Here is a 26,870-nt window from a genome sequence, read left to right on the forward strand (position 1 = left end):
AGACCCTTTGTTCCATCTTGGACCTTCCCTCCCCACCCCCGGGCCAAATTCACCATGTTTAGGGCACTCGATGAGCTGCATGCTTGCCAAGGGAGAGTGAGTGAGAAAGAGGTGTATTTAACTATAATGATTCAATGCTGTGAGTGCCTCTGTTTATTGCTTCTTGTGCTTCTGCAGATGTGCACTTCAGGGGAACCCCTTACACACCAACAGAGCGCCTCCACCAGATAAGGAGGCAACACAGGAGGAGTAAGGAGGACATATTTAGGGAGGGCCTCCTATCGTCAGATACCACAGATGTTGAGCACAGGGCATGAAGAAAGACAATTGATGAAAAATTGAAAATAGATAGCCTGGAGAGGAAGCATGGCTAGGAATGTATTTTAGTGAACCAGTTGATAAAACTGATGGAGGACAAGAGAACATGTGTGCTCGCCTTCCCCTGCAGCCTATACAGAACTGCGTGCCCTGCCCTTCCCACACTCTCCACACACATTCTTTGCATCTCGCAGTACCCCTTTCACACCACCCCTTCGGATAGGTTCCCTAAGGACATCTGGACTTATACACAGCTATGAGAGCTTCCATTAAGGAAGTGCTCCTCAGTGTCATGTTCCTTGCATGACATGGGATAGCTACCCACAGTGCACTGCTCTCTTTCTCTATGCTGCAGCACCAACTGTGGACACACTCCGCCAACACAAGTAGAGTTGTGTGAACATGCACGAGTGCTGTAATTATAGCAGTTTATGATCATCGGCACAACTTGCATCGATTTAATTCTGTAGTGCAGACAGTCTACATAGATCCCCAGATCTTCTGTTGGGCCCAAGTTATTGTCTCCATTCAGATCCTACAATGCCCTGGGTTGGGAGATTTACAAAGATAAACCTGCCTGCCTGGAACAGAATGAATGATCCATTGGGACTCTCAATTCCATATAATACTAGATGATCAGATGGGATTATAATGAGAGGAAGATGTCCTACAATGGGTCTGGCTATGAGGGACATGGGCAGCAGATCACAATGTACATGGAAAGAAGGATCACAGGAAGGGAACATTTTAAGCCAGTTGGGTAGGAGACCACAACAGATTTTGAGGTTAGATACTGTAAATATCTGAACTTTCTGAGATTCACCTATCATTAACTTAGACTCTTCAACACAAAGGAACCATACTTTATTGTAGTGATTCAATTCACCTCTGCACTTAACTACATGCTCACAGGGAATTTCAAACATACTATATTACAGGAACAATCCAGTCTGCCACTAGTCACTGCATTAGTCAACTTATTTAGGCATTTCTTAAGACAACTAGAGAGTAGCTTGAAAAAGCAAGTGATGCACGAGCCCTATACCTGAGTTCTTCATCAGTTCTCGGAGCAACTTGACTGCATAAAAATGCAGACACCCCACAATTCTTGATGTATCTGAAGCATATTACACCAATATGCAGGTTCTTTTTGATATCAAATGTAGAATCACTGATGTCTCACGCAAATTCACAGGATCATGTCACTTTACTCAAAGTCCTGAGATGAAATTATTTCATATTAGCAATATATTTTACATATTTCTTGTTCTCACTTAACCACATATGTGCTGACATTTCACTATGAAGCCTATTGAGAATATGTCTGCTCATTTTAAGCTAGAAAACTTCACAAATTCAACTCACTAATTCATGCATGCTATGAAACATTTGTTAATTTCCTGGTACAACACATTTGTCCATCTACACAGATTTTGTCTAATTAAAGTCCCTCTCAAAGAGAGGTGAATCAGATGCCAAGTGTAAGAACCTAGTTCCATATATTGTTATTCTACAGTACCTCTGAAGTACTTTCATTGTTCACATCCACTGCATTTCCTGGGGCTGCAGAGGAATCCGAATCTGAGCTCTGAGACCCAACTCTGCCTGGAGTCTGAAACAGAAGAAATATAAATTTTATTAAACTGAGTCTGAAGTCTGTGTTGCAAAAACGAATGTCTTTTATAAATTTATAATTTTAAGATTTTACATCAATAGTAAATTGAATAAACTGACAAGAATACTGCATAAATAGTCAATGCAACAGTGTACCATCCATACTTACTGCCAAGCCCTGACATGATCACTTGAGTAAGGAGTATTTATTAGAAAGATCAATACACAACAATATATAAGAATTTAATACATAAAGAACTAAGCCAAACTGCACTTATTATCATTCAAATTACAGCTAAATACAGTTAAATGGTTATTCAATAGAAAAATCCTAGAAATTAAAATTTTGCCTCTTAAACAAGGTATTAAATAAATACTAACATACTCCTCTTCAGATTGTGGAGTTTTGATAACTAAAACAACGTTTTTATACTTATCAGATTATTCAGTAGAAAAGTAGGCCCACTGATATGATAGTAAGTAAATAAAAAAATATTACTTTACAAATCACCAAATTTCAATATAGAGGATAAGTAGAAAACTCAAGTTAAAACTGCTTCATAGATCAAACTTCCAATTAAATTAGACTAGCTTATTCAACAAGGAATCCTATAAAATGAAGGTGTATATTTCATTTGCTTCCAGTATATGCTTCTTTCCAAATTACAGTTTCAAACCAGTAAACAAATTAAGTAAACACTACTTCATTCAAAGTCTCGTGAAATAGATTCAGGTTACTAATCCTCAGCCAATTCATCCTACTTTTCAGCAAGAGATTCATTTTTCCTTCTCTTACCTACTTCAAAAGTTCCACTGCTTCATCAGAATCATAAAAGAAAGTTAACATCCTCAACAAGGCAAACTTTAGCAAGGAAAGTTATTGAAACAGCCAATCAAAAAAAAAAATTCTTCCATAGTATAACATTTTTCTCCCTCTTAAATTCTGTGTGGGTCCAGATTGTTCTGAAAAAACAAGGATTTGTTTACTCTTATAGTAAAATTTTACTTTTGGTCTCTGAACCGTTGACCATCAATCACTCCCAATCTAGAGCCAACTCAAAGTTTACTTTAAGAATTCCATTGACAGGGTTAGAACGTGAATGAAGTACTGATGTTGTAATTTTGTAAGCAATCTTATATAAGGTATTCACACTTTCTGCATACAGAATTTTAAAGGGAGAGGGCTACAGGAATAAGTTTTGTCTACATACTTCAGAAACAGAAATATCATAACATTATTTGTCTTGGAAAAGAATTCCAAAATCTTTTAAACAAATCAATAAATAACCCTTTATAAAGATGCCTCAATGTAATTTTCTCCCTTAGTTTGAAATTGAAGTATAGATTCTATATGCGTTTATAAATAATATTCTATTTCTTTTTTCCCCTCCAGGATTACAGATTTGTATTAGTAATTAAATATAATTTTAAATCTATCTGATCAAATCCGTCATCTAATTACTGTACTGCTCCTAACATACAGTACACCTTAAAGAAGTCTTTGAAGATCAAATAGGATGAGGTGAGTGGTTGTGGGAAATTAGCTGAATTCACTGCACCTAACAGAGGTGGGCAATGGTGACCATGACAAGAGATAGGAGAAGAGAGAACCTCTTCTTGTTGCATCCTCCCCCTTTAGTTGTTGCTGAAATGGCCACTGCTACAAGTTTATCCATTTTATGTCCTGTTTGTTACTTAGTCTATTTGCTGGAAACATGAAAGAAGACAAAAGCAACATGAGAGAACAATACAGTCTCATTCTAGCTATAAAATTATTATTTAGAGTGCAGTAGCATCCATAATATGGTAGAAGATTTCTAACCACAGAAGATGATGACATAGCCCCTACCTCTAAAAATGTATAATCTAAAAGGCAAAAAATGGATCAAAGGTGGAAGAAAGGAATATGATATATACATCAAGGTGATGCCTGGCACTTATATTGGTATTTCTCATAACTAATTTTTTTATATTGTACCAGCTACCATCTATTGCTTTCTTAGGCCTGGTCTACACTACGACTTTAATTCGGATTTAGCAGCGTTAAATCGAATTAACCCAGCACCCGTCCACACAACGAAGCCATTTAATTTGAAATAAAGGGCTCTTTAAATCGATTTCTGTACTCAACCCCGACGAGCGGAGTAGCGCCAAAATCGATTTTATCATTTCGAATTAGGGTTAGTGTGGCCGCAATTCGATGGTATTGGCCTCCGGGAGCTATCCCACAGTGCACCATTGTGACCGCTCTGGACAGCAATCTGAACTCGGATGCACTGGCCAGGTAGACAGGAAAAGCCCCGCAAACATTTGAATTTCATTTCCTGTTTGCCCAGAGTGGAGAGCACAGGTGACCACAGATAGCTCATCAGCACAGGTAACCATGCAGGCCGATAATCAAAAAAGAGCACCAGCATGGACCATACGGGAGGTACTGGATCTGATCGCTATATGGGGAGAGGATTCAGTGCTAGCAGAAATTTGTTCAAAAAGACGAAATGCAAAAACTTTTGAAAAAATCTCCCAGGGCATGATGGAGAGAGGCCACAATAGGGACTCAGATCAGTGCCGCGTGAAAGTCAAGGAGCTCAGACAAGCCTATCAAAAAACAAAGGAGGCAAACGGTCGCTTCGGGTCAGAGCCGCGGACATGCCGCTTCTACGACGAGCTGCATGCAGTTCTATGGGGGGCCGCCACCACTACCCCACCTCTGACCGTGGATTCCGAGGCGGGGATAATCTCATCAGCTACACCTGAGGATTCTGCGGATGGAGAAGAGGAGGAGGAGGAGGAGGACGAGCTTGCAGAGAGCACCCAGCACTCCGTTCTCCCCAACAGCCAGGAACTTTTTCTCAGCCTGACTGAAGTACCCTCCCAACCCAGTATCCAAGACCACGACCCCATGGAAGGGACCTCAGGTGAGTTTACCTTTTAAAATATAAAACTTGTTTTAAAAGCAAGGGTTTTTAATAATTACTTTGCCCTGAGGACTTGGGATGCATTCGCAGCCAGTACAGCTACTGGAAAAGTCTGTTAACGTGTCTGGGGATGGAGCCGAAATCCTCCAGGGACATCTCCATGAAGCTCTCCTGGAGGTACTCCGAAAGCCTTGCCACAATGTTTCTGGGCAGTGCAGCCTTATTCCGTCCCCCATGGTAGGACATTTGACCGCGCCATGCTTGCAGCAAGTAATCTGGTATCATTTCATGACAAAGCCTGGCAGCGTATGGTCCCGGTGTTTCCTGGCATTCAAGCAACATCCGTTCTTTATCTTGCTGTGTAATCCTCAGGAGGGTGATATCGCTCATGGTAACCTGGTTGAAATACGGGAATTTAATTAAAGGGGACAGAGGTGGCAGTTCCTACTGGGCTGTTTGCCTGTGGCTGAAAAGAAATCCTTCCCTGCAGTTAGCCAAGCGCAGGGGGGGGGGGCAATTGGCCCAGAGCTTTTCGCGTTTGGCTAGCAGGGATCTTCCCTGATACCAGCCATGCGGTGGGGGGAGGGGTAAAGCGATCATCCAGAGAATTGGATGGGGGGGGGTAGTTTGTTTTCTGCTGCTGCTGCTGAATGTTAACAGGAAAACCGCAGCACTCAATGGGCTTTGCTTGGTATGAGGGAAAGGAGGGCGCAGAAGCCGAAAGACAATGGCTTACCATGGCTGCATGCAAGCCGAATTCCGTTGCCCGGACCTGTGATCTCTAGCAGCAAAGCCACAGGCACTCAATATTAAGAGGCAAAATGCGACCTTGCACAGAAATCACATGTGCTATGTAATGCGAATAGTGTTGGTCACCGTGAAAGAGTATAAGCATTGTTCTGCAAAATGTATCTTTTTAAAAAATTCTCTCCTTTTTTCCCTCCCTCCAGCAGCTGCAAATTCTTCAAGCCTCCCTCCTCCGTCCCGAAGGCTATCACAGATAAGGCGTCAGAAAAAGAAGACACGAGACGAGATGTTCGCAGAAATCATGGAATCCACCCGCAGTGACAGAGCTCATCTGAATGAGTGGAAGGACACGGTTTCAAAGTATAGGAAAGAAGCCAGTGAACGTGACGACCGGAGGAACCAACGTGAGGACATGAGGGACCAACGTGAGGACAGGAGGGACCAACGTGAGGACAAGAGGGACGCTCGAGATGAGAGGTGGCGGCACGAAGATCAGAGGAGGCAGGATGCAATGCTGGGGCTGCTGCGTGAGCAAACAGACATGCTCCGGCGTCTAGTGGAGCTGCAGGAACGGCAGCAGAAAACAGAGTGCCGCTACAGCCCCGGTATAACCCCCCTCCCCCCTCACCATATTCCATAGCCTCCTCACCCAGACGTGTAAGAACGCGGGGGGGGAGGCTCTGTACACCTTCCCATTCCACCCCAGTGGCCATCCCAAGCAAAAGGCTGTCATTTTTTTAACCTTTTTTTAGTGGCCTTTTCCTTCCCGCCGATCCTCCTCCCAAACCCCACCCGGGTTCCCTCCCTCTTTTTATAATCTATTAATAAAGAATAAATGATTTTTAAACGATAGTGACTTTATTTGGTTTGAAAGCAAGCTGGGGGAAGGGGGAGGGTGGGTTCCTTACAGAGAATGAGTCAATAAAGGGGGCGGGTTTTCATGAAGGAGAAACAAACAGATATTTCACACTGTAGCCTGGCCAGTCATGAAACTGGTTTTCAAAGCTTCTCTGATGCACAGCGCTTCCTGGTGTGCTCTTCTAATCGCCCTGGTGTCTGGCTGCGCGTAATCAGCGGCCAGGCCATTTGCCTCAGCCTCCCACCCCGCCATAAAGGTCTCCCCCTTACTTTCACAGAGATTGTGGAGCACACAGCAAGCAGAGATAACAATGGGGAGATTGGTTTGGCTGAGGTCTGAGCAAGTCAGTAACGATCGCCAGCGACCTTTTAAATGGCCAAATGCACATTCTACCATCATTCTGCACTTGCTCAGCCTGTAGTTGAACAGCTCCTGACTCCTGTCCAGGCTGCCTGTGTATGGCTTCATGAGCCATGGCATTAAGGGGTAGGCTGGGTCCCCAAGAATAACTATTGGCATTTCAACATCCCCAACGGTTATTTTCTTGTCCGGAAAGTAAGTCCCTTGCTGCAGCCCTTTAAACAGAGTAGTGTTCCTGAAGACGCGAGCGTCATGAACCCTTCCCGGCCAGCCCACGTTGATGTTGGTGAAACATCCCTTGTGATCCACAAGTGCTTGCAGCACCATTGAAAAGTACCCCTTGCGGTTTATGTACTGGGTACTCTGGTGCTCCGGTGCCAAGACAGGGATATGGGTTCCATCTATCGCCCCACCACAGTTAGGGAATCCCATTGCAGCAAAGCCATCCACTATGACCTGCACATTTCCCAGAGTCACTACCTTTCGTAGCAGCACCTGAGTGATTGCTTTGGCTACTTGCATCACAGCAGCCCCCACGGTAGATTTGCCCACTCCAAATTGATTCCCGACTGACCGGTAGCTGTCTGGCATTGCAAGCTTCCACAGGGCTATCGCCACTCGCTTCTCAACTGTGAGGGCTGCTCTCATCTTGGTATTCTGGCGTTTCAGGGCAGGGGACAGCAAGTCACAAAGTTCCATGAAAGTGCCCTTATGCATGCGAAAGTTTCGCAGCCACTGGGAATCATCCCACACCTGCAACACTATGCGGTCCCACCAGTCTGTACTTGTTTCCCTTGCCCAGAATCGGCGTTCCATGGATAGAACCTGCCCCATTAACAACATGATCTCCAAAGCACCGGCGCCCTCGGTTTGACAGAATTCTGTGTCCGTGTCCATGTCCATGTCCTCATCATGCTGGTCGCTGCGCTGCCACTGCCACCGCCACTGCCTCCTTGCCTCATTTTTCTGGTCCTGGCTCAGCATAAACTCCACGAGAATGCGCAAGGTGTTTACAATGTTCATAACTGCTGTCTTGAGCTGAGCGTGCTCCATGCTTGCCGTGGTATGGAGTCTGCAGTGTTCACCCAGGAAAAAAGGCGCGAAATGGTTGTCTGCCATCCGTTGCTTTCATGCAGGGAGGGAGGGAGGGGTGAGGCTGTACCCAGAACCACCTGCGACAATGTTTTTTGTCCCATCAGGCACTGGGATCTCAACCCAGAATTCCAATGGGCGGGGGAGACTGCGGGAACTATGGGATAGCTATGGGATAGCTACCCACAGTGCAATGCTCCAGAAATCGACACTAGGCCGGTACATGGACGCACACCGCCGAATTAATGTGCTTAGTGTGGCCACATACATTCGACTTTATACAGTCTGTTTCCCAAATTCGAATTATATAAATTCGGATTAATCCCGTAGTGTAGACATACCCTTACCAACCAGTTAATTTCCTAAAGACTTCACAACAGAAGTAGGTCTTGGGTTGGGATTTAAAAAGGAGATTAGTATAAACACAAAGGGCATTCCACAGGTAGGGAGTAGGATGGAAGAATGTAGAGACTGTTATAGGAAAGCAAGGTATCAAGGCTAGCAACACTGGTGAAATGAAGGGGGCAGGGAGCAACACAAAAAATGAGGAGGTCAGATAAGTAGGGCGGGGCAAAGGTATCATGCAAGGCCCTGAAGGAAGTGACAAAAGCTTCATGTCGCAGATAAGCTGCACTCAAGAAGCTATTTGAAGTTCATAACACAATAGCACCTACAAGTTATGAACAATGTTACATATTCTTCTGTACCAGCAGACAGTGTTCTTTACAGTAACTAATATATCTTTTATATAAAGTACTGCTAACATGTGGAGATTCAGTAGAGGGATTCAAAGTGGGGAGCAATGTGATAAGAACAGTTCGGGGAAGAGGGGTTAGGTATATTACATTGTGAAAGCAATGGGAAAGATACTCAAGGAGGGCTAAATTGCTGATATCACTGTTTTCTAGAAAGGTATGAAATATCCAGCAGGAAAGGGAGCAGGAAAGTCTCCTGATACTCCTGGGGAGACACCCCGTGCATAGGAATATTAGCACAAGATTAAATGATATCATATGTGATGTAAGAGCATTTGTATATGTTTAAGACACTAATTATCCTTTCCTTTCTTGATGACAAATAGCTTCTAACTCACATCCACACCCTATGAGCTACACCTACATCTACTGTCAGTCAATAGTCAACCTTCAGGTCAAACTACTGCAATACTTTTATGTCTAAAGCATATGTCTACTATGTGAAGATCTGGAAACTTGCTAATCAATTTTACTAGATTTCACCTAAATATAACTCTTCCTCAACTAAGGTCCAAAGATCCTAACTGCCAGGGTGAGAGTCTTAGTGATTCTCTCCCCAGAGCAAAGAGATCTGAGAACAAGAACAGACTTGGCCAAATTTGGGCTCCTAGAATCAGCTGTGCTGCAGTAAAGGGAACAGAGGGTAAAGGCATAGAAGCACTTTCTGATAGGGATTACTGAACCACGCCCAAATCTCATGTTGTGGCAATAAGCTCTAATACACCAACTGTTTAAGTATGAATATTCCTGAAGTTCTAGATGACAGAGGTGAGCAAACGCCACTAATAAAGAATTGGTGAAGGAACAGTGTGTCCAAACAGGAGCAACTTGTATGGGAAATTATTGTTGCCTAACTTGAACCTTAGGTATCTCATAGCCTTCTTGATATGGTGAAGGATGCATCTTGAGTGTCCAACTCCAAAGCAATCTTGCTAACAGAAGGAATTACGTTACTATATGAAATTTTGTTTTATTCAAACATTTGTTGAGATCAGCATTGGACACATCCCCTTTTCTTCATGGGAATGAAAAAGCAATGAGAGTAAAAACCTGTAATCTAAAACGAAAAGATCCTAGCACCCACTTTATTGTTCCTAGTTGGAAAAAGGGAGGACTTCTCCCCTCAACTTCATATGAGATGGATGTGGGCAGAAGGAGATTTAGGTTTTCATCAGAAGTAAAGGTGGAACCATATTTTATAACCAAGAACTTAATAGCTCATAGTAATAGCCCTTCAAACTGTAAAGTACAACAAAATGGAGTCCTCAACAGCATGGATGAGGGGGACCAATGGAAAAGGTTCTCTGTACTTGACCAGCAAAATTGCTACATGGACTCAGATGTTCACAATGGGTCTGATTGTCCACTCATACTGGTATAAACAAGAAGTAGCTCTGCTGAAGTCAATGGAGTTACACTTGCTAAGCGAGAGGATAATCAAGCCCAAAGTCATCATGGGTGTTGAGCAAGATTAAGCAAGAATCCAACAGGCTGGGCGGGGTGGCACGGCCTCAGCGTGCTCCGGCAGCGTGGCCAGAGCCTGCTCTGGAGGGCGGGGCAGAGCAGCACGGCTGCAGCTGCTTCGGAGGCTGCGGGGAGAGCAGCGTGGCCAGAAGCGGAGAGACTCTGGCCCCGCCTCTTCCCTTCTGGCTGTGCTGCCTCCCCTTTCTCCCTCTGTTGAGGGGTGGGGGGGAAGGGGGCTGGGTCCCACCTCTCCCTCTCTATACCCGTTCATGAGCCGACCCTCTTCTCTGGTGCTTCCCTTATTTACTAAAAAAATTCGGCTTATGAACGAGTATATACGGTACTTTAAAGACTCCTTAGGCTATTGAGCCCTCTGAGATTGACACCCATAAGATCTGTAGGGTCTAATAGTTAGGATATGATTCTATGTGAGACTAATGTGAAAAGAAGAGGGGCTTTGAACTAGTTATGTATGTGTGCATTTTTAAATGGCCAACATCCAAGTAGTGGACAATAATCCTTGGCTCCATTAATGTGCTCTAGGTTTCATCTGTTTTTGAACTAATGAAATCAGGACTTTGAAAAAGGACAATCATACAGCTCCCAGCACCTTTGTGTTATCCAGAGGGGAGGAAAAAATCAAAAGATTCCACTGGGAAGAGAGAAGAAATCTCTTCAATTATAATTATTAAGAATTTGTTTCCTGTAATACACACAAAATACTAGATGTTGTATATAAAATAAAGAAAAGTATGGTCCCCTCCCCAAAAAGCTTATAGGACTAAAATGTTGCCTGTTCCACCTACTCCTATTGCAAAATTTCCTCTCTAATGTGCACATACCCAGACGAAAGACTTATCTATCTTAGACAAGTGGGAGGAAGGAGGAATGAGAATACTGCATCTTGTTATTACTCTACTTTTCTTCACCTTGAAACTCTATGAATTTGAGGCAGAAGCACCTTGCCACACAGTACATGAGCTGTGGCCATCTGAACAAAGGTTATGCCCAGACATCATTCTTGTACCCCCCGGCACTGAGGAATCCCAAAGAAGATATATGCATGTTCACACTGACGGAGAGTCTCAGATACTAAATTTTTCTCACATAGAGAAACAGCAACTTCAGACTGTCAGATCAGCTGTTTAACCCATTTTTTATGAGAAGGGAATTCTTAAGCCTGGTCTACACTAGGGGGGCAGGATCAATCTAAGATACGCAACTTCGCTACGAGAATAGCGTAGCTGAAGTCAAGATACCTTAGATCAACTTAGAATCACTTACTTCACGTCCCCACAGCGCGAGATCGACGGCCGCTGCTCCCGTCGACTTTGCTTCCGCCTCTCGCCGAGCTGGAGTTCAGCAGTCGACGGGCGAGCGATTTATCGCGTCTAAATTACACGCGATAAATCGATCCCCAATAGATCGACCACTATCCGCCGATCCGGCGGGTAGTGTAGATGTACTCTTAGAACCACAAGCTGCTCAACTCTGAGGATGATGGAGAGACTTTCCTACAGGCCCTAACAACAGAGAAACTTTAATTCTCGAAACCTCAGAGCCAATTAGGTTCCCATCTGTTCAAATGTCTCCAGTACACAATTTATCCCAAGTGGTAATAGACATTTCTGATACAAAGAGAGCGTCTGCACTAAGGGATGTACCTTTTCTGGACCCCTTGCAATGAAAGCAGGTCTTTGGTTCCATCCTTCAGAACCTAAAATTCAAAGAATGCTCCTTCAAGTACTTTAGCAGTGAAGTCTTAGAATAGAAAGATGGAAGTACAGAAAAATGAGCAAACTTGCTAGCCCTTGGCAGTGATGCAAGAAGACTATTCTGCAGCCTACCTACATAGGAGGAAAGAAAGGGATAATGGGAGGGTGGACACTTTTAGACCCACACTTCTGGAACATGTGCGTCTGTGCCGGAGTAGAGATCTGCTGAAGCAACTAATGATAAAGAAAATGTTATTTTCTTTCCATTGTAAATTCTTACATAATGTTACTGTACACGGTTAAACAGCTGCCATGCTTCACCCCAGAGATGTCTGCATTTCAACATGAGTTATGCATATTAAATATTGATAGCTTGTAAAACACAAATTGCTTTAAAGCATTTGGCCCTGCAAATGCATGGTTATTGCAATGTTCAGGATGAAAGGTGCTATATAACATAAGATGTTATTACTGCTTGCTTGATTAAAGTCACTGCTTTATGAAATACCTTAGGTGTGCTATAGTCACACTGAAATGCACTGCAAGACGTCTTATTCCTGGTGTTATGCAAATACTAGCCAAAGTTATTAAACAACAATGGTAAAATCTTTCTAGCCTTTTGAAAGTAAAATGCTTACTTAAAACAGACATAGTTCCAGCCTACAACACAGGAAAAAGCATGCTACAAAGGGGTTTGTGTGTGCTTATTTTTTTTTTTTTTAATTAACCTTCAAAATCTGGAGAAACGTACATGTCCATTAGCAATATAGCAGAGACAAACTACTTAGTATCATGAAAAAGTTAAATGCAAATTTAGTAGGATATTGTGAAAACGCTGAAACCTCAAAATCAATCCACAGTACAACTTTCAAATGTACAGTGTACATGGACTTTATCAGTAAATTGGAGAAAGAATCTTTTTAACTGATCTTTTCATTACTAATCATTTAAGAACAAACACATTTAGTTTAGGCTTCAAGCATAAACACTGCTGTACCATGCACTATGAACATCACAGTGTATACGCACAGCTTTATAAGTATGGTCCATATTATATAACCCAGAAGAAGATAGAAGAAGGCTGATGCCCTTTTAGTTTTCTTGTTTGTTTGTCTTTTAATTATTCACTCCTGAATAAATTTCTGTGGTGTGGGTGGGAGGGAGAGAAAAGCTATCTACATAAAATATACATAAAACTATTACAAACATTTTTACAAGATTAAAATTCTGAAGCACTGAAGTACGGTTAGCGCTGGAAAAATGATTATGTAAAACTAGCACCTTCTTATTCAACAGATCTGCTTCCTGTGTGCCTGAGTCATATTTGTTTATTTTAACTACAAGTACAGGTTTACTACTATTAGCACTGTAGAGCCAATACAGCTGCTGAAAAACAAGGTGAATTACACAGTATTCTTCATGTATCATCAAAACTGGAAGCTAACCAAATGCAGAAACATCACCACCAACAACAAAGAAAGAAGGGGAAGAGAACAGTTTCCCTTTTGAAAATCAGGTGATGCTTTACATATATTTACTTATTTATTTTAAATTTGGAAACCTAGTACATCTCATGAAATCACTGAGAATATAAACATGGGTTCCCACGATGTCACTTTTACAGTCACTTCTCTGTGTATAGCTGTACTCAAATTTATCAGCAGTACCCTTTAAAACATTTTTCAAATTAGATTTAACTCAACCTCTTTAAAAATAAATGAAAAAACAATATATGAACATGAAGTTACACAATTTTCCCAGCAGAGATTTAAATACAGCATAAGGCTTCTATTGTTCAATCATTCTGAATTCCCTAACAAATATTAAATGCAAGAATCAAAATATAAAAAGACAGCACTGCTTGTTTAAGTCTCTGCTCCTGAACAATTTTCAGGACATTAGCTTTGTTCCTTTATTTTACTAGTTGTGTGTGCTATTTTTAAAAGAAGAAGAAGAAACCTATTCACAAACTCATTTTTCCTTTAGAATTTTAGTGAGAAAGGACTATTTTCAAGTTATTAAAAGGTAATTTCACATTTCAAACTAACATTACATAAGATCATTCCAAGCCCTCAGTACATCACTTTTTATCCACTGAAATTAATTACACAATGCTATTACTTAAACTAATTCACATCCTAGAAACACTGTGTACTCTATAATATTATAATTTACTTATTTTGAAGAATGCCAGCTGCTTTACAGACAGGTAAAATGAAACAGCTCCTGCCTCAAAGGACAAAGTCTTCAGCCCCCATCTTGCAATGAGATCCATGCAGGCAGAACCTTGCATCCACATGGAGACCCAACGAAGTCAATGGGGCTCCATATGAATGCAAGGGTCCATCCATCCAAACCTGATTGCAGAAACGGAGCCTAATAGACAATATATAAAAAACAGATAGGACACAGGATGCAACACACAACAGATGACTAAGCCATTATATCCAACACAACATCTTGGCTAAAAAAGAGGGGGAATGAAAAAAGACACGCATCCCTGATTGGTTATGCCAACTTCAAAAACTAAAATGACCTACGATGAATAGTAATCAGTATTCTGTTTACTTTCTATTATCAAAAAAACTGAAAGGATACTTTTCATAGAAAAAGATCACAATTGTGCATGAAATGAAAACAGTGCTTTTGCAGCTTCAGTTGCTGCTGTCTTATAATTGCTATGCAAAGTGAAAGGTTACAAAGGTGGAGATTTCCCTATGTTACACACTTTCAGGATTCATGATATACTATTAGTCCTGACTACCTGTTGGCTTAGGAAAAAAGAGCATTAACCGAATTCAAGTTATGGACACAAAGAAAAAAATATTGCAAATATACCTGTTTCAGTGACTGCAAAATGTGTGTAATTTTAAACTTCATTATTAATCAAATGTGTACAAATATCACACGCTTAAAAGCATAGAAGAAACCAATACATGCTTTAAATTAGCCAGTTCAAAACATAATATCTCACTTTTTGAAGTGTATACTCCTAGTATGTATTCATACAATCTAAGCACAAAATTATGGATAGTTATTAACTCCAGTGCAAGTCAGGAGTCCTCCTCATATTTTGTCAACTCAGTATAGGCCCCTACCAAATTCATGGTCCACACTTTGGTCAATTTCATGGCCAGGGTTTTTTTTAAATTAGTCAATTTCATGTTTTCATTTGTTTACATCTGAAATTTCAGGTGTTCTAACCATGGAGGTCCCAACTAAAAAAGGAGTTGGGAGAGGGTGGGGGTGTCCATAAAGTTATTGTAGGGAGATTGTGGGATTGCCACCCTTACTTCTGCCCTGCTGCTGGCAGGGGTGCTGCCTTCAGAGCTGGCCAGCAACCCAGCTCTAAAGCCAGGACCATCACCACCAGCATCAGTGCAGAAATGGGTTGGGGGTGGGGAGTTACCATATGTCCAGTTTTCCCAGCAGCATGGATGGCTGACAACTGGAGCTGCAGCCTCTCCACACAGGTGTGTGTGTGGGAGAGAGAGACAGTTCAAGCCACAGCCTCTCCGCATGGGGGAAGGGGACAGCTCAAGTCGCACAGCTTCCTGCAGCTCGGACAGATTCCCAGAGGTGGGTCTGACCCACCCCAGGAGTGGCCCATGTAGGGAAAGAGGAAGTCTTGTCTCTCCCCATCCCCTGCTGGGACCAGCAGCTGGAGTGCTGCGCAGGGTAGGAACCCAAGATGGGCACCAGATTTCACGGTCTGAGATGTATTTTTCATTACCATGAATTTGGTAGGGCCCTAATCGCATACCAGGAGCTGCTTCTAATGTAACTCATGAATACAACTGTTTGTATAATTTTAACATAATTTTCTGTTAAAGGGACACTGTGAACTTAATCATATGTTGTAAGCAAACATTTCTTTATCTATGTTACTAATAACAAAGAAAAAGAACGTTTTTTAAAGTTCACATAGTCACTATGCCTCTTGTTTATATTTTGTATTTCCTTCTACTTAAACAATAAAAATGAATGAAATCAGTTTCATTTTTGCTCACAGTTAGTTCTAGTCTGAGTTTCAAAAACGACAAGGGAATGTTTATTTGTTTAAAAACAACGGTCTTCGCTGAAATTTTAAAAATGTGGGAACATTTATATATGCCTTAGATTTTATAAAAGATCATGTTAATTAAATTTATATTTTGGGCCACATTTCCAGCAACTGTGTAAGTTTTTCTAAACAGCAGATCATTTCTCAGAATCAATAAAAAAATCAACTAATGTTAATAATACCTAAAATGATCAGTACGGAAGTAAAGTTTCCCTGTTTTTTGCTGTTACCTTATTAATTCTTTGGGAAATCATATTTCAGGCAGGAAACTATTCCTTGTAAACAGTAACTTTTAAATAAGCAAAAGGAAAAACTTTGATTGATTAGAAACTATGGCAGAAATACAGTCTGAGGCACAAGAAAAATCAGTCACCCCACACTTCAAAGTACACCAACATGTACACAGATATCCTTCCTTCCCACATATAACAAGGATTTATCATTCTTGCAATACATGTTCCTTACATAGAGTATTATTAGAACAACTTCAAAAGCCTTCAAACCCTTCCACAAATATGCTTGTGAAAACAGGCAATTTTCAAAGCTGGTCTCAAATACCAAAGTTGGCTATTTTCACCACTTATACATGACTAAGTTCTACATGACACTGACATTGCAAGAAAGCTATGCACGAATTAGAGCACACCCTTTCAACTAGCTGGGTGACTCAACTCTATTCTGTACATCCCAATGCTGAACACTAAAGATGAAGGCATTCCCTGTGCACTTTGAACCAGTTATCTAACTCCAGTGGAAACCAAATGTTTTTGACAACCATGTTTGTCATCTATTTTTTATTGCACATTAATATTGCATGGTCAACATCCATGTAAATCACAAACAACCTATTAGGGCAGGTAACAACAACAAGGTAAGGTAAACAATTGAGATTTTTTTAAAGGCAGATGAGAGCAGAAGGAGAGACAGGGTTCAGAATCAAATAGCACAAGTTGATTTTTAAACCTATCTAAAGTTACACAGGAACCAATTCCTAAAATAGGAGACAGCTGGCTGGTAGTTTTTGGTATCCTGGCTTACATTTGTATTTCAATTGACTTTAGAGTTTATTTATTAACCAGAGCCCAGAGGGGAGTAGGATGGAAATATACTACCCAGGATTACTGTGGGTCTGAGTTACAGAATCTGTGTGACTTGACAGGTTTAAAAGTAGCAGCCGTGTTAGTCTGTATCCGCAAAAAGAACAGGAGTACTTGTGGTACCTTAGGCCTGGTCTACACTAACCCCCCAAATCGAACTAAGGTACGCAACTTCAGCTACGTGACTAACGTAGCTGAAGTCGACGTACCTTAGTTCAAACTTACCACGGTCCAGACACGGCAAGCAGGCTCCCCCGTCAACTCCGCGTACTCCTCGCGGCGAGCAGGAATACCAGAGACGACGGGGAGCACTTCTGGGTTCGATTTATCGCGTCCAGACAAGACACGATAAATCGAACCCAGAAGTTCGATTGCCAGCCGCCGAACCAGCGCGTAAGTATAGACATACCCTTAGAGACTAACAAATTTATTTCAGCATAAGCTTTCGTGGGCTACAGCTCACTTCTTCAGATGCAAAGAGTGAAACACACAGACAGAAGATATTTATACATACAGAGAACATGAAAAGGTGGAAGTACGCATACCAATTGTAAGAGGCCAATCGAGATGAGCTATCAGTGTGACCTGAGTTTATTTTGATCTTCTGTGAGCGTGTTAGCGTATAATGGCTCGGAGAGCTTCAGAGGGAGATGTAAGAAATGTATGTTTAATAACACAAGACTTCGGAGAGTGAGTAATGTCTCCCAACACAACAGAGACACGTCCCTGCCAGAGAGCCCTGCCATTAACCCTCTCTTGACACTAGAACGGGCCTCCGGCCCAGCATCAGGCGGACACCACCTACTGCAGCTGGAGTCAGGTGGAGAGGAGCTGGTCCTGGGCCTGCATCCCTCCGCTCCCTCCCTCCATTGGAGTCCCTGGCCTCGGCCTACACCAGGCGGGGCAGAAACAAATCCGAGACACACGAGGGGGCCCTGCCCAGCCCAGACTGGGGGGGAGGAGACGAGGGCACTGCCTGGATCCTGCCTGGCACTGGACGCTGCGGAGACGGGAGAGAGGACTCTCCCCCCGGGGCGTACAGCCGGCAGGCTGCCCCACAGCTCGGGGGGAGGAGGGGCCTGTCTAGCAGGGAATGTGCTTCCTCCACCCGCCTCCCCCACGAAGGGGCAGGGCGGGGACCCGCAAGCAGCCGGGCCTGGGGAGGCAGGAGCGCGGGGCGCCATGCGGCCACGCGCGCCGCCTGCCCCCTGCCCTGACCCGCCGCCGCCGGCAGCAGGAAGCGGAGCCGCCTCCCCACGCGGCTGCCCGGGCCGGCCGCTGTCACTCTCTTACCCGCTGCAAAATCCGCCTCAACATGGCTACGGCGGCCCGGTCCCGCCGGCTGCCTGCGGACGCGGCGCCGGGGAGGGGGACACCCGCTCTCCGCGCCGCCCGGCCCGCACGCTCGGTGACAGCGGGGGCTGCCCGCCGGGAGGAGGAGCCGCCGCCGCAGCAGCTGAGGGGCGGGACGGCGGCGCCAGCCTCCGCCACTGACAGACAGCCGCTGGGCGGGGAGCCTGGCCGGCTCCGGCCTGGGGGAGGGGCCTCTCCTCTGCCAGGGAGCGGCGGCCTGTCCCGCAGGCTGGGCCGGGAGCGCTCTGGCCTCACTCGGCCTTCCCGCGGGCCGCAGTCAGGGGAACCGGCGCTGAGCGGGGCCCGACGGGGCTGCGCCGCTCCCCCAGCCTAGGCCGCGCTCCCTCCACCCACCCCGCTTGGGTTTGCCTGCCCGGGCCCTATGGGGGTGCCCCCCCCCCGCTTCCTTCCGCCCCTACTGGGGAGCAGGCTGTCGCCCCCCAGGAAATGCAGCAACAATTGACTGGGCGGGACCAGACTGGACGCTGCACTGCAGGTGGTTGCAGGGCTGGTGCTGCCCTGTTGGGCCCAGGATACCAGACAGACAGAGAAGATGGGCGAGGTAATCGCTTTATTGGACCCACCCACTTCTGTTGAGAGCTAGGCCAGAAGAGCTCTGTCAGCTCCAAAGCCTGGCTCTCCCAGCACTAGAAATGGGGCCAATAAAAGCTATTAGCTAACCCACCATGTTTGTCTAGTGCTAAGGACATAGGACAAAAGTGGGAGCGAAGCTGGACAGGAGAGTGGCACCTGCCCGGAGCCTGCTCTCATTAAGCCAGTTGGGGCTATTAATAAACTTCCTTTTTAAAACACTGGATCCCAGGACCATACCTAGTATAACCATGGCTATAAATGCTGTGGACACACCGAAATAGTTACCCCAAACATTACCATGAGGACATGCTGAACTGTTGCAGAGACTAGGGAGACAATCAACTATCCTGCAACTGATGACTGAGGAATTAATTTTCTCACTTAAGCACAATTCAAAAAAGTTAAACATGCACTTAAATCCCATTCACTGAGATTTAAACCTGTGCTTCAGTGTTCAGTGACTGGAGATGTTTTTTCTGGGCCAAATCCTGGTCCTAATGGATTCAATGGCAAACTACCACTGACCGGCAAAGAACCAGGATTGTTTTAAATGTAGAAAAAATGCAGTTGTACTAATCCAGAGAGAATTTAGAAGCAAAGACTATCAGCCTTGACTCTCTTAGGTTTCAGGATTGATAGACCAACAGTTCCTAAAGAAAGATAAAGTTGTAAGACTATTGCATAGTATGATCATTTAGTTAAGTAATTAGTATTTATTTATAATAGATATAATAGATGTTTTTACCTCTTGTGTTTTTCATTATTTTTAAACTGCTTCTTTAACATGGTTTGATAATTACTTTTGAGAGCTTGGTTGTTATTTCCTTTTCTACATCTGCAAATAGTCCAGATTTTTGTTGGACTTGCAAATAAATTTGTTCTTCACTTACCTGATGGTTGCTGTCTTTTATCTCTGAAGCAGCAAATGGAAAAGCAAGGAAATCTAATTTGTAGTTTAACTGCTTCCATGCATACTGCTAAACACTTCAGAAAGAATTTGAGAAGTTACACCATAGTCCAGAGTCTGTTGCTTAAGAAAAGTAAGTGTTAATCTGGTGGCACATTCTCTAGTTTGTAACTAATCTCTCTCAAATAAAATCTTTGTTTCAGTTGCTAATAGGCCTTTACTGGAGACAGTAAAAGCTACAATGAAAGTCGAATTGCTGTCTTTACTATAAAATGTTTGATGTTGCTTTAGTGACATCATTAATACTCTGTCTCTTGCTCTGTATACAATAGTGCTGTTCTCCCAGTCAGGAGCTTTGCAACCAATGAAAATGCTGTGGCATTCCATGATGTCACAGATGGGAGTGGGAGGGAAGTCTAGAATATTCTGTGTCATGGTCACGTCTCCTTGGGCCCAATCCTGCATAGTACTGAACACTAGGGTGACCATACATCCCATTTTGGCCAAGACAGTCCCTTTTTTAAGCCCTGTCCCAGCCATCCCGACTTTTTTTCAAAAGGAGGCATTTGTCTGGTTTGCTCTTGCTGATTTGATCAGTTGGCAAGAGCAAATGGGCTCACTTTTGTCAAAAAAGTAGGGTGTGGTGCGGAAGAACGTGCAGGGGGCAAGCAGAGTTACCGGCCCCCTGCAGCGGGAGAGGCAGGGCTGGGAGGGAGAGGAAGCGTTCCAGCATGCAGGGGCCCCCACAGTGTTCCAGCCATGCGCAACAGCCTTGCATCGGGGAGGGGCCTACAGGGTTCCAGTGAGCAGCAACAGCATTGTGGGGGGCCTTGGGTGAGCAGCTGGGGGTGTCCCATTTTCTCTTTGGGAAATATGGTCACCTTAAACCAGTGGTGGGTAACCTGTGGCCTGTCAGGGTAATCCACTGGTGGGCCGTGAGACAGTTTTACATTGACCGTCCGCAGGAACGGCCACCCACAGCTTCCAGTGGCAGCGGTTCACCGTTCTTGGCTAATGGGAGCTGCGGGCAGCCGTGCCTGCCCACCACTGCCCTAAACACTCTTAACTCCCATTGATGTTAGAGAGAGCTGAGGATGTTGAGCTTACAGAGGAGGACTCCAGCATCTTGCTGGATCAGGCTTCTACTTCTCAGGATAGTTTAGGGTTTTTTACAGATAGCATTGATCTCAACTTAAGAATTCAAGAAATTGAAATAAAAAGTACTCTCTCATCCAAACCAAGTCCAGGCCACAGAAAGAAAAAAAATCAAATTTAAATCTATTTCTTATTCAGACACTTTCCCATTGTGTGTTGTGGTCTTCCCTTTGATGCAGTCTTTCAGCTCAACCTTGTAAACACATTCTCAAACTTAATTTTTAAATTTACTCACCAGCCTGGGTTTTCTGCATATATTGCCTTGGCAGATTCACAGTCACATGCCTGGATTCGCATGCCACCAAACTGTCACTAGTAATTGGAGACCGCTTGCTTCACCTATCTGTAAACACTATAGAAACTGAGCATATAAAAGGTCCTGCCTACAAACAATCCTTCACAGCCTCCCTTTCTTTTTCATGGAGAAGATCTGTATTAAACCCACTCAATTCCATCCTATTTCTAATTTTCTTAGGGCAAATCTTGTGGTCCTTACTTAGGCAAATTGGCTTCAAATGAAGTTTTGGATGCACAAAGATCTGTCCCTAACGTATAGTGACAATTCTCTTTTACTTGTAGTACAGTACTTTCTTCCCTCTCATTTTCTAATATTGTTTACTTCTAATACTTTATTTCCTCTTCAAGAAACTTTTTTTTTAAATCACAGCACCAGGTCTGTGCATCTAACCAGGAGGCACAACACACCCTTTGCCCCCAGAATGGCCATCCTCACCTGTGTCTGATTGGTCTATTTATCTTCAACAGTACGCAACAGGCAGCTCTTTAGCCTGTGATAAGTTTCAAGATTCCAAAAAAATCTAGTTGTGGGTTCTAACTTCGTCAGCACTTTTGCCCCATCAGAAGAGGATTGGAAGAGGGTGGGACTTTCCCCACAAACTTCTACAAGCAAGTACTACATATGACTCTGTGGCACCTCCTGTGGGAAATGTTCCCATCATGTGGATGAGACATGCTATGTAAGAGAAAAAATAAATTTAACTCATTCCCTACTGGTTTTGTTAAATAAGAAACTGTTGGTGTGAAAGATAGCAAGGCTGTATTTTAAGCACTAAATATGGTACAGATGCTTGAGCAGTTGCATGCTCAAATAAAAATATTTTTGCATGAGTAATTTCAATAAGAACTAGTACTACTGGAAATGGAAATTTGCATGAGCAATTGCACACTTAATTGAGCATTCAACTGAAAATTCTACATTGCAAAATACCATCAGGTTTTCAAAACACTCAGAACAAGTTCTTTTTTCCTCTCAGGTACACTTTGATCCATAATCATCAACATACATGATGCCTCTTATCATAGGCGCCGACTCTGGGGCTATGAGCACCCATGGGAAAAAAAATTGTGGGTGCTGAGCACCCACCATCAGCACCTGCCCCCCCAGCGCCTTCTGCCTGCCAGTGGGCCCCGCAGATCAGCGCCTCCCTCCCCATGCCTCCCGCCCACCGCAATCAGCTGTTTTGCGGTGTGCAGGAGGCTGGAAGGGGTGAGGGGAGAAGCAAGTACGAGGCAGGCTCAGGGGACGGGGCGGAACAGGGTGGGAAGAGGTGGGGCAGAGCTGGGGTGTGATCTTAAGGGAAGGGTGGGGTGGGAGCAGGGCCTGGGGAGGGGCCAGGGGTCAAGTACCTCCCGGCACAATGGAAAGTTGGCACCTGTGCCTCTTATTTACATTTTTTCATAGATTTTCAGGCCAGAAGAGAAATTATGATAACCTAATCTGACCTCTGTAACACAGGCCACAATTTGTAACAATTTTTCCCTTTCTTTCGAACAATGAGGCCAAAAAGAACAACAAGTAGAAAGAAAGTGTATTTACTAATGCTGAGGCAAAACGCACATAGGGTCCTGCTGTCAAAGGATCCCCTGAAACAGCAATGTAACACAGGATAAATTATTCAGCATCAACCAATACCCTTATCTGTTCTAAAGCTATCATTTTTCCATCTAGAACACAACATAAAAAGGATACAAATAAACTACTGACACAATAAAACTGTATTTAACTAATAATTAGGTTTAGTGTAATAAATATTTACTAACCAAAGCTAATTAGTTAGGTGATCTGTGATCATTTACTTGACATCATATACACTTTAAAGCCCAGCTCTCATTGCCAAATAGTTCAGCAGGAACAACTGATTGAAACACAGGTTTTGCCATACCAGATCAAATCAGTAGTCCACCTCATAGTCAAGTATTATGTCTCCAACTACAGCCAATATACCAGGTGCTTCAAAGGAAGATGAAAGAAACCCCATAATTGACAATTATGGAATAATCTGCCTGCGGAGGAGGCAGATTTCCTAATTAGTTATTCATCATCATCATCATCTGTATTGCAGCAGCACCTGTAAGTCCCAGTCATGGAACAGGAACCCATTGTGTTAAGTGCTGTACAAAAAACAGTGGATGTTGGGAGCCTAAATACCTTTTGTGGATTTGGACCTTACTGTTTGGTGCATGCCTGGATGCAACGGAGTTTGTCATCTTTCATTTTTATCCTACCATATAGAACCATGGAGGTTCTCATTATCCATTTAAATTTCTAATACTTTGTTTTAATCATACTAAGCTCTTGGCCTCAACATTTTATGGCAACAAGTTCCACAGGTTAAGTATTTGTTGTGTTAAAAAATGTATTTAGTTTATCAGATATAAATTTGTTACCTGTCAGTTTCTTTGAATGCCCTTTTCGTCATGATTTGGTCTTGTACTATGAGAAAGGGTAATCAGATATGCGCAACTGACCTTCACTATACCATACATTATTTTACATGTCTCTAAAACGTCCCCAATCATCTCTTTAAATTGAAGAGTCCTATTCCTTTCAGTCTCTCTTCAGTGGAGTCTCTTCCTGCCTCAAATACATTTCATTGTCTGGTTTTTGGACCCATTATATTTCTCTTGTATTTTTGAGTTGGCACCAGCACTGAACACAATATTCCAGATGAGGATATACTATTGATTTATATAAAGCCAACATATTTTGGGTTTTGTTTTCTAACCCTTTCTTTATAAACCCTCACATTTTTCTTGCTCTTTTGACTGTCGCTGTATATTTAGCAGATATTTTCATCAAGCTGTTTTCAATTACCTCTAGTTTCTTTTTCTTGACTGTGTACACTTAATTTACAACCCAGGAATCTAAGCTAAATAGATAAACCTCTAGTTTAAATGGATTGCCCACTATAAAAGAGAAAGAATAGAAGATTTAAAACAGTAAAGATTTTAAACTACCATATGCAGCATGCAACAAAGATCAAAAGGATGCAAAAAATATTTTTTCCTCACACAAACAAAAAGAACTGCAATACTGGATTTCCATAAAGTAATAAAACAGGTGTACTTTCAGTCAAATCAAGGTTTCTTCCCCTTTCCACATCTAAAAAAATACAAGAAATCATACAATTTAGCATATAGAGTTATTGACCTTAACAAGGCTTCTATGTAAGTATTAACATTCTTCATGCTAAGATCAGCACAGTTAAGACATTAACTCTTGCAAATGTTTATAAAATTATTACATCAACTATGTGCTTATGAAATAGCAGCCAAAGGGACAGCAGAGAAACCTTCATGGATCATCATCTACAGTGAACTCCTCATGGATTAAGAAACACATCTTCTAGAAACTGGATTCTAAAAAAATAGAATTACAATAGTAAAAGGGATTACCTAAACTACTCATTAGATGACTTGGCAAATGAAGAATACATGATTGCCAAAATTTCATAAACAAGCTCAAGTAGGTCAAGTAGTGACTAGAAAAAGAAACAAATTAAAGATCATAATCAGTAGTCATGCAATACAAGTTACCACAGCACTAAAATACATAGAAAATATTCATGAGATGGGATATTCAAAAGCCCCTAAGTGGTTTAGGAGTGGAAGCCCTATTGAAAGTCAATGGGACTTGTGCTCCTAAATCACTTAAGAACTTTTGAAGATCCCATCTCATGAGTTTAAAATCATTTCTTTGATCTGATATAAATTAGGAAGAACTAGATTGACACAAATTTAGGAAGGAAAAAACTGCCATGACTAGAGGATTTCAGCTATAGGTCCTCTTTGTCTCTAAATACACCGTTCATACATATTGGCTGATAAATTACATAGAGTACAACTCGGGAGCATATACAGTCATTTAATCAAGAAAATGGAATAGAAACTTGCCATTCTTGCAGACATCACCATTTCTATTTTCATGATCCCCAAGTCTGGAGAGGCCAATGGCAGAAATCAGTTCAATACAAGAAACAGAAATAATAGACATGACTGAAAATCAGAGGAAATAAGCATTAGTAGCTAGGGTATGATACTAATAAGATGCACAGAACCTCAATTAAAATAGCTTTAAATGAGAAACATAAAAGTGAAAATCACAAGAAAGGTGGACAAGATATCTGACTTCAGAAAATTCTAGTTTAATTTTGTTTCAGTCACAACTTTTGTAGTCTCGTGAAGACAAGGGGCAGGTCTACACAGGAGTTGTACACAGGTCTAACTTTAGTTTGTGTGCATTACAATGACTTAGGCCACACATATATTAACATACTAGTGAACTAGCTGGCCATTTAATACAAAGTAAAAAAAACCCACACTGTATGACAGAGCTCACAGGACTTGCAAAGTACATCATCCCTCATCTGTACTAAATCCACAGTGGAACCAAAATAATGCCCAATTAGGAGCAAATGGAAAAGTTCTCATCATTAGTGTGAAAAGAAAAGACTTTGCCAAAATATGAAAATCTACATCGATTATTTAATTTAACATACTTGCAGCACTATATTTTAAAGTTTAACACAGGATAATTAATATTAACTATTACAATGACTACATTTATCTTGCTTTTAAGTGAGTCTGAACTCCCAGAATTTCATTTTTTTTTCACTTTAGCCTCTTTTTAGATTCAGTCTAGGGGAAACCACAAATGTTTGTAGCCTGGAACAAACTTCCTGGGAATGCTCAAACTTCTACTAGATGTATCTCTGCTGCAGTGGTTTAAGAGATGTGCATAAAACTGACAGAAGTTTAGTAGGGCTAGCATGTGAGAGAGCAATGACAAAAAAAAAAAAAACCCAAACTTTCACCAGTTCATGTGAAAAATAAGTCCAGATATTTATATCATAGGAGTTAAAGATGGAAAAGATCTATTGAGTCATTTAGCCCATCCCTTGCCAAGGCCTTCAACCAATAGGTTCCTCTGCCCAAATTCCACTATGAAGAACTGCCACTGATCCCACCTATCACATCGCCACTCTAATCCTCTCTTACTCCAAAGAGTTGCCTTGTGCTAAAGAGTCTTCATATGTACGCTAGCATAAGTGGCACTGAAAAAGGGCAAACGGAGAAAGAGTATTTATAACATTCCATTGCAGAACAAGCTGTAGGCAGTTAAAAATAGCTATATTTTATTACCTGTTCACTTTTAACCTCCATATAATTAGTCTGTGTTTCAGATCTTATAAAGAGCTCTTCCTTCGTCATCTCCTTCCACTCACTGTTTAGGCAATTGCAGGTATCATCCAAACAGCTCCCAAGAGAATGTTATAATTCCAGAAAGATAAGCAGGGGACCCTTTATTATATATACACAATATCTAGGCATCTGAGTGTCGTACGTATATACAATCGAGTCATTTAAATCACTTAGCGTTTTGGCACTCTGAGTAATAATTAACAAAATACATTTTCAATGTGTGTGAGGATTTAATGGTACTGGAGTTCAGTGAATTTCTCTGAAAAGTCATCCTTTTGAGTAATTTTCAGAAGAGAGGAGAGTCCTTGGATGTTTTCAATGCATATCTGAACAAATATAAGAAGAAGTTCTTTCTAA

At 42.4% G+C, this 26,870-nt stretch overlaps 1 protein-coding gene across 2 annotated transcripts in view; it reads right to left on the reverse strand.

Moving 5' to 3' along the window:
* EEA1 (early endosome antigen 1) overlaps positions 1 to 18,433 on the reverse strand; it is a 129,571-nt gene extending 111,138 nt beyond the window's left edge. For both annotated transcript variants that reach the window (XM_054027953.1, XM_054027948.1), the window contains exons 1-2: positions 18,296 to 18,433; positions 1,838 to 1,930 (exon numbers count right to left, since the gene is read on the reverse strand). In XM_054027953.1, coding sequence (XP_053883928.1) covers positions 1,838 to 1,930; positions 18,296 to 18,319 — 117 coding nt within the window. In that variant the 5' untranslated portion in view covers positions 18,320 to 18,433. The remainder of the gene's footprint in view (positions 1 to 1,837; positions 1,931 to 18,295) is intronic.
* Positions 18,434 to 26,870: the final 8,437 nt, after the last annotated feature.

Source organism: Malaclemys terrapin, chromosome 1, assembly GCF_027887155.1.
Source record: "Malaclemys terrapin pileata isolate rMalTer1 chromosome 1, rMalTer1.hap1, whole genome shotgun sequence".
NCBI lineage: Eukaryota > Metazoa > Chordata > Testudines > Emydidae > Malaclemys > Malaclemys terrapin.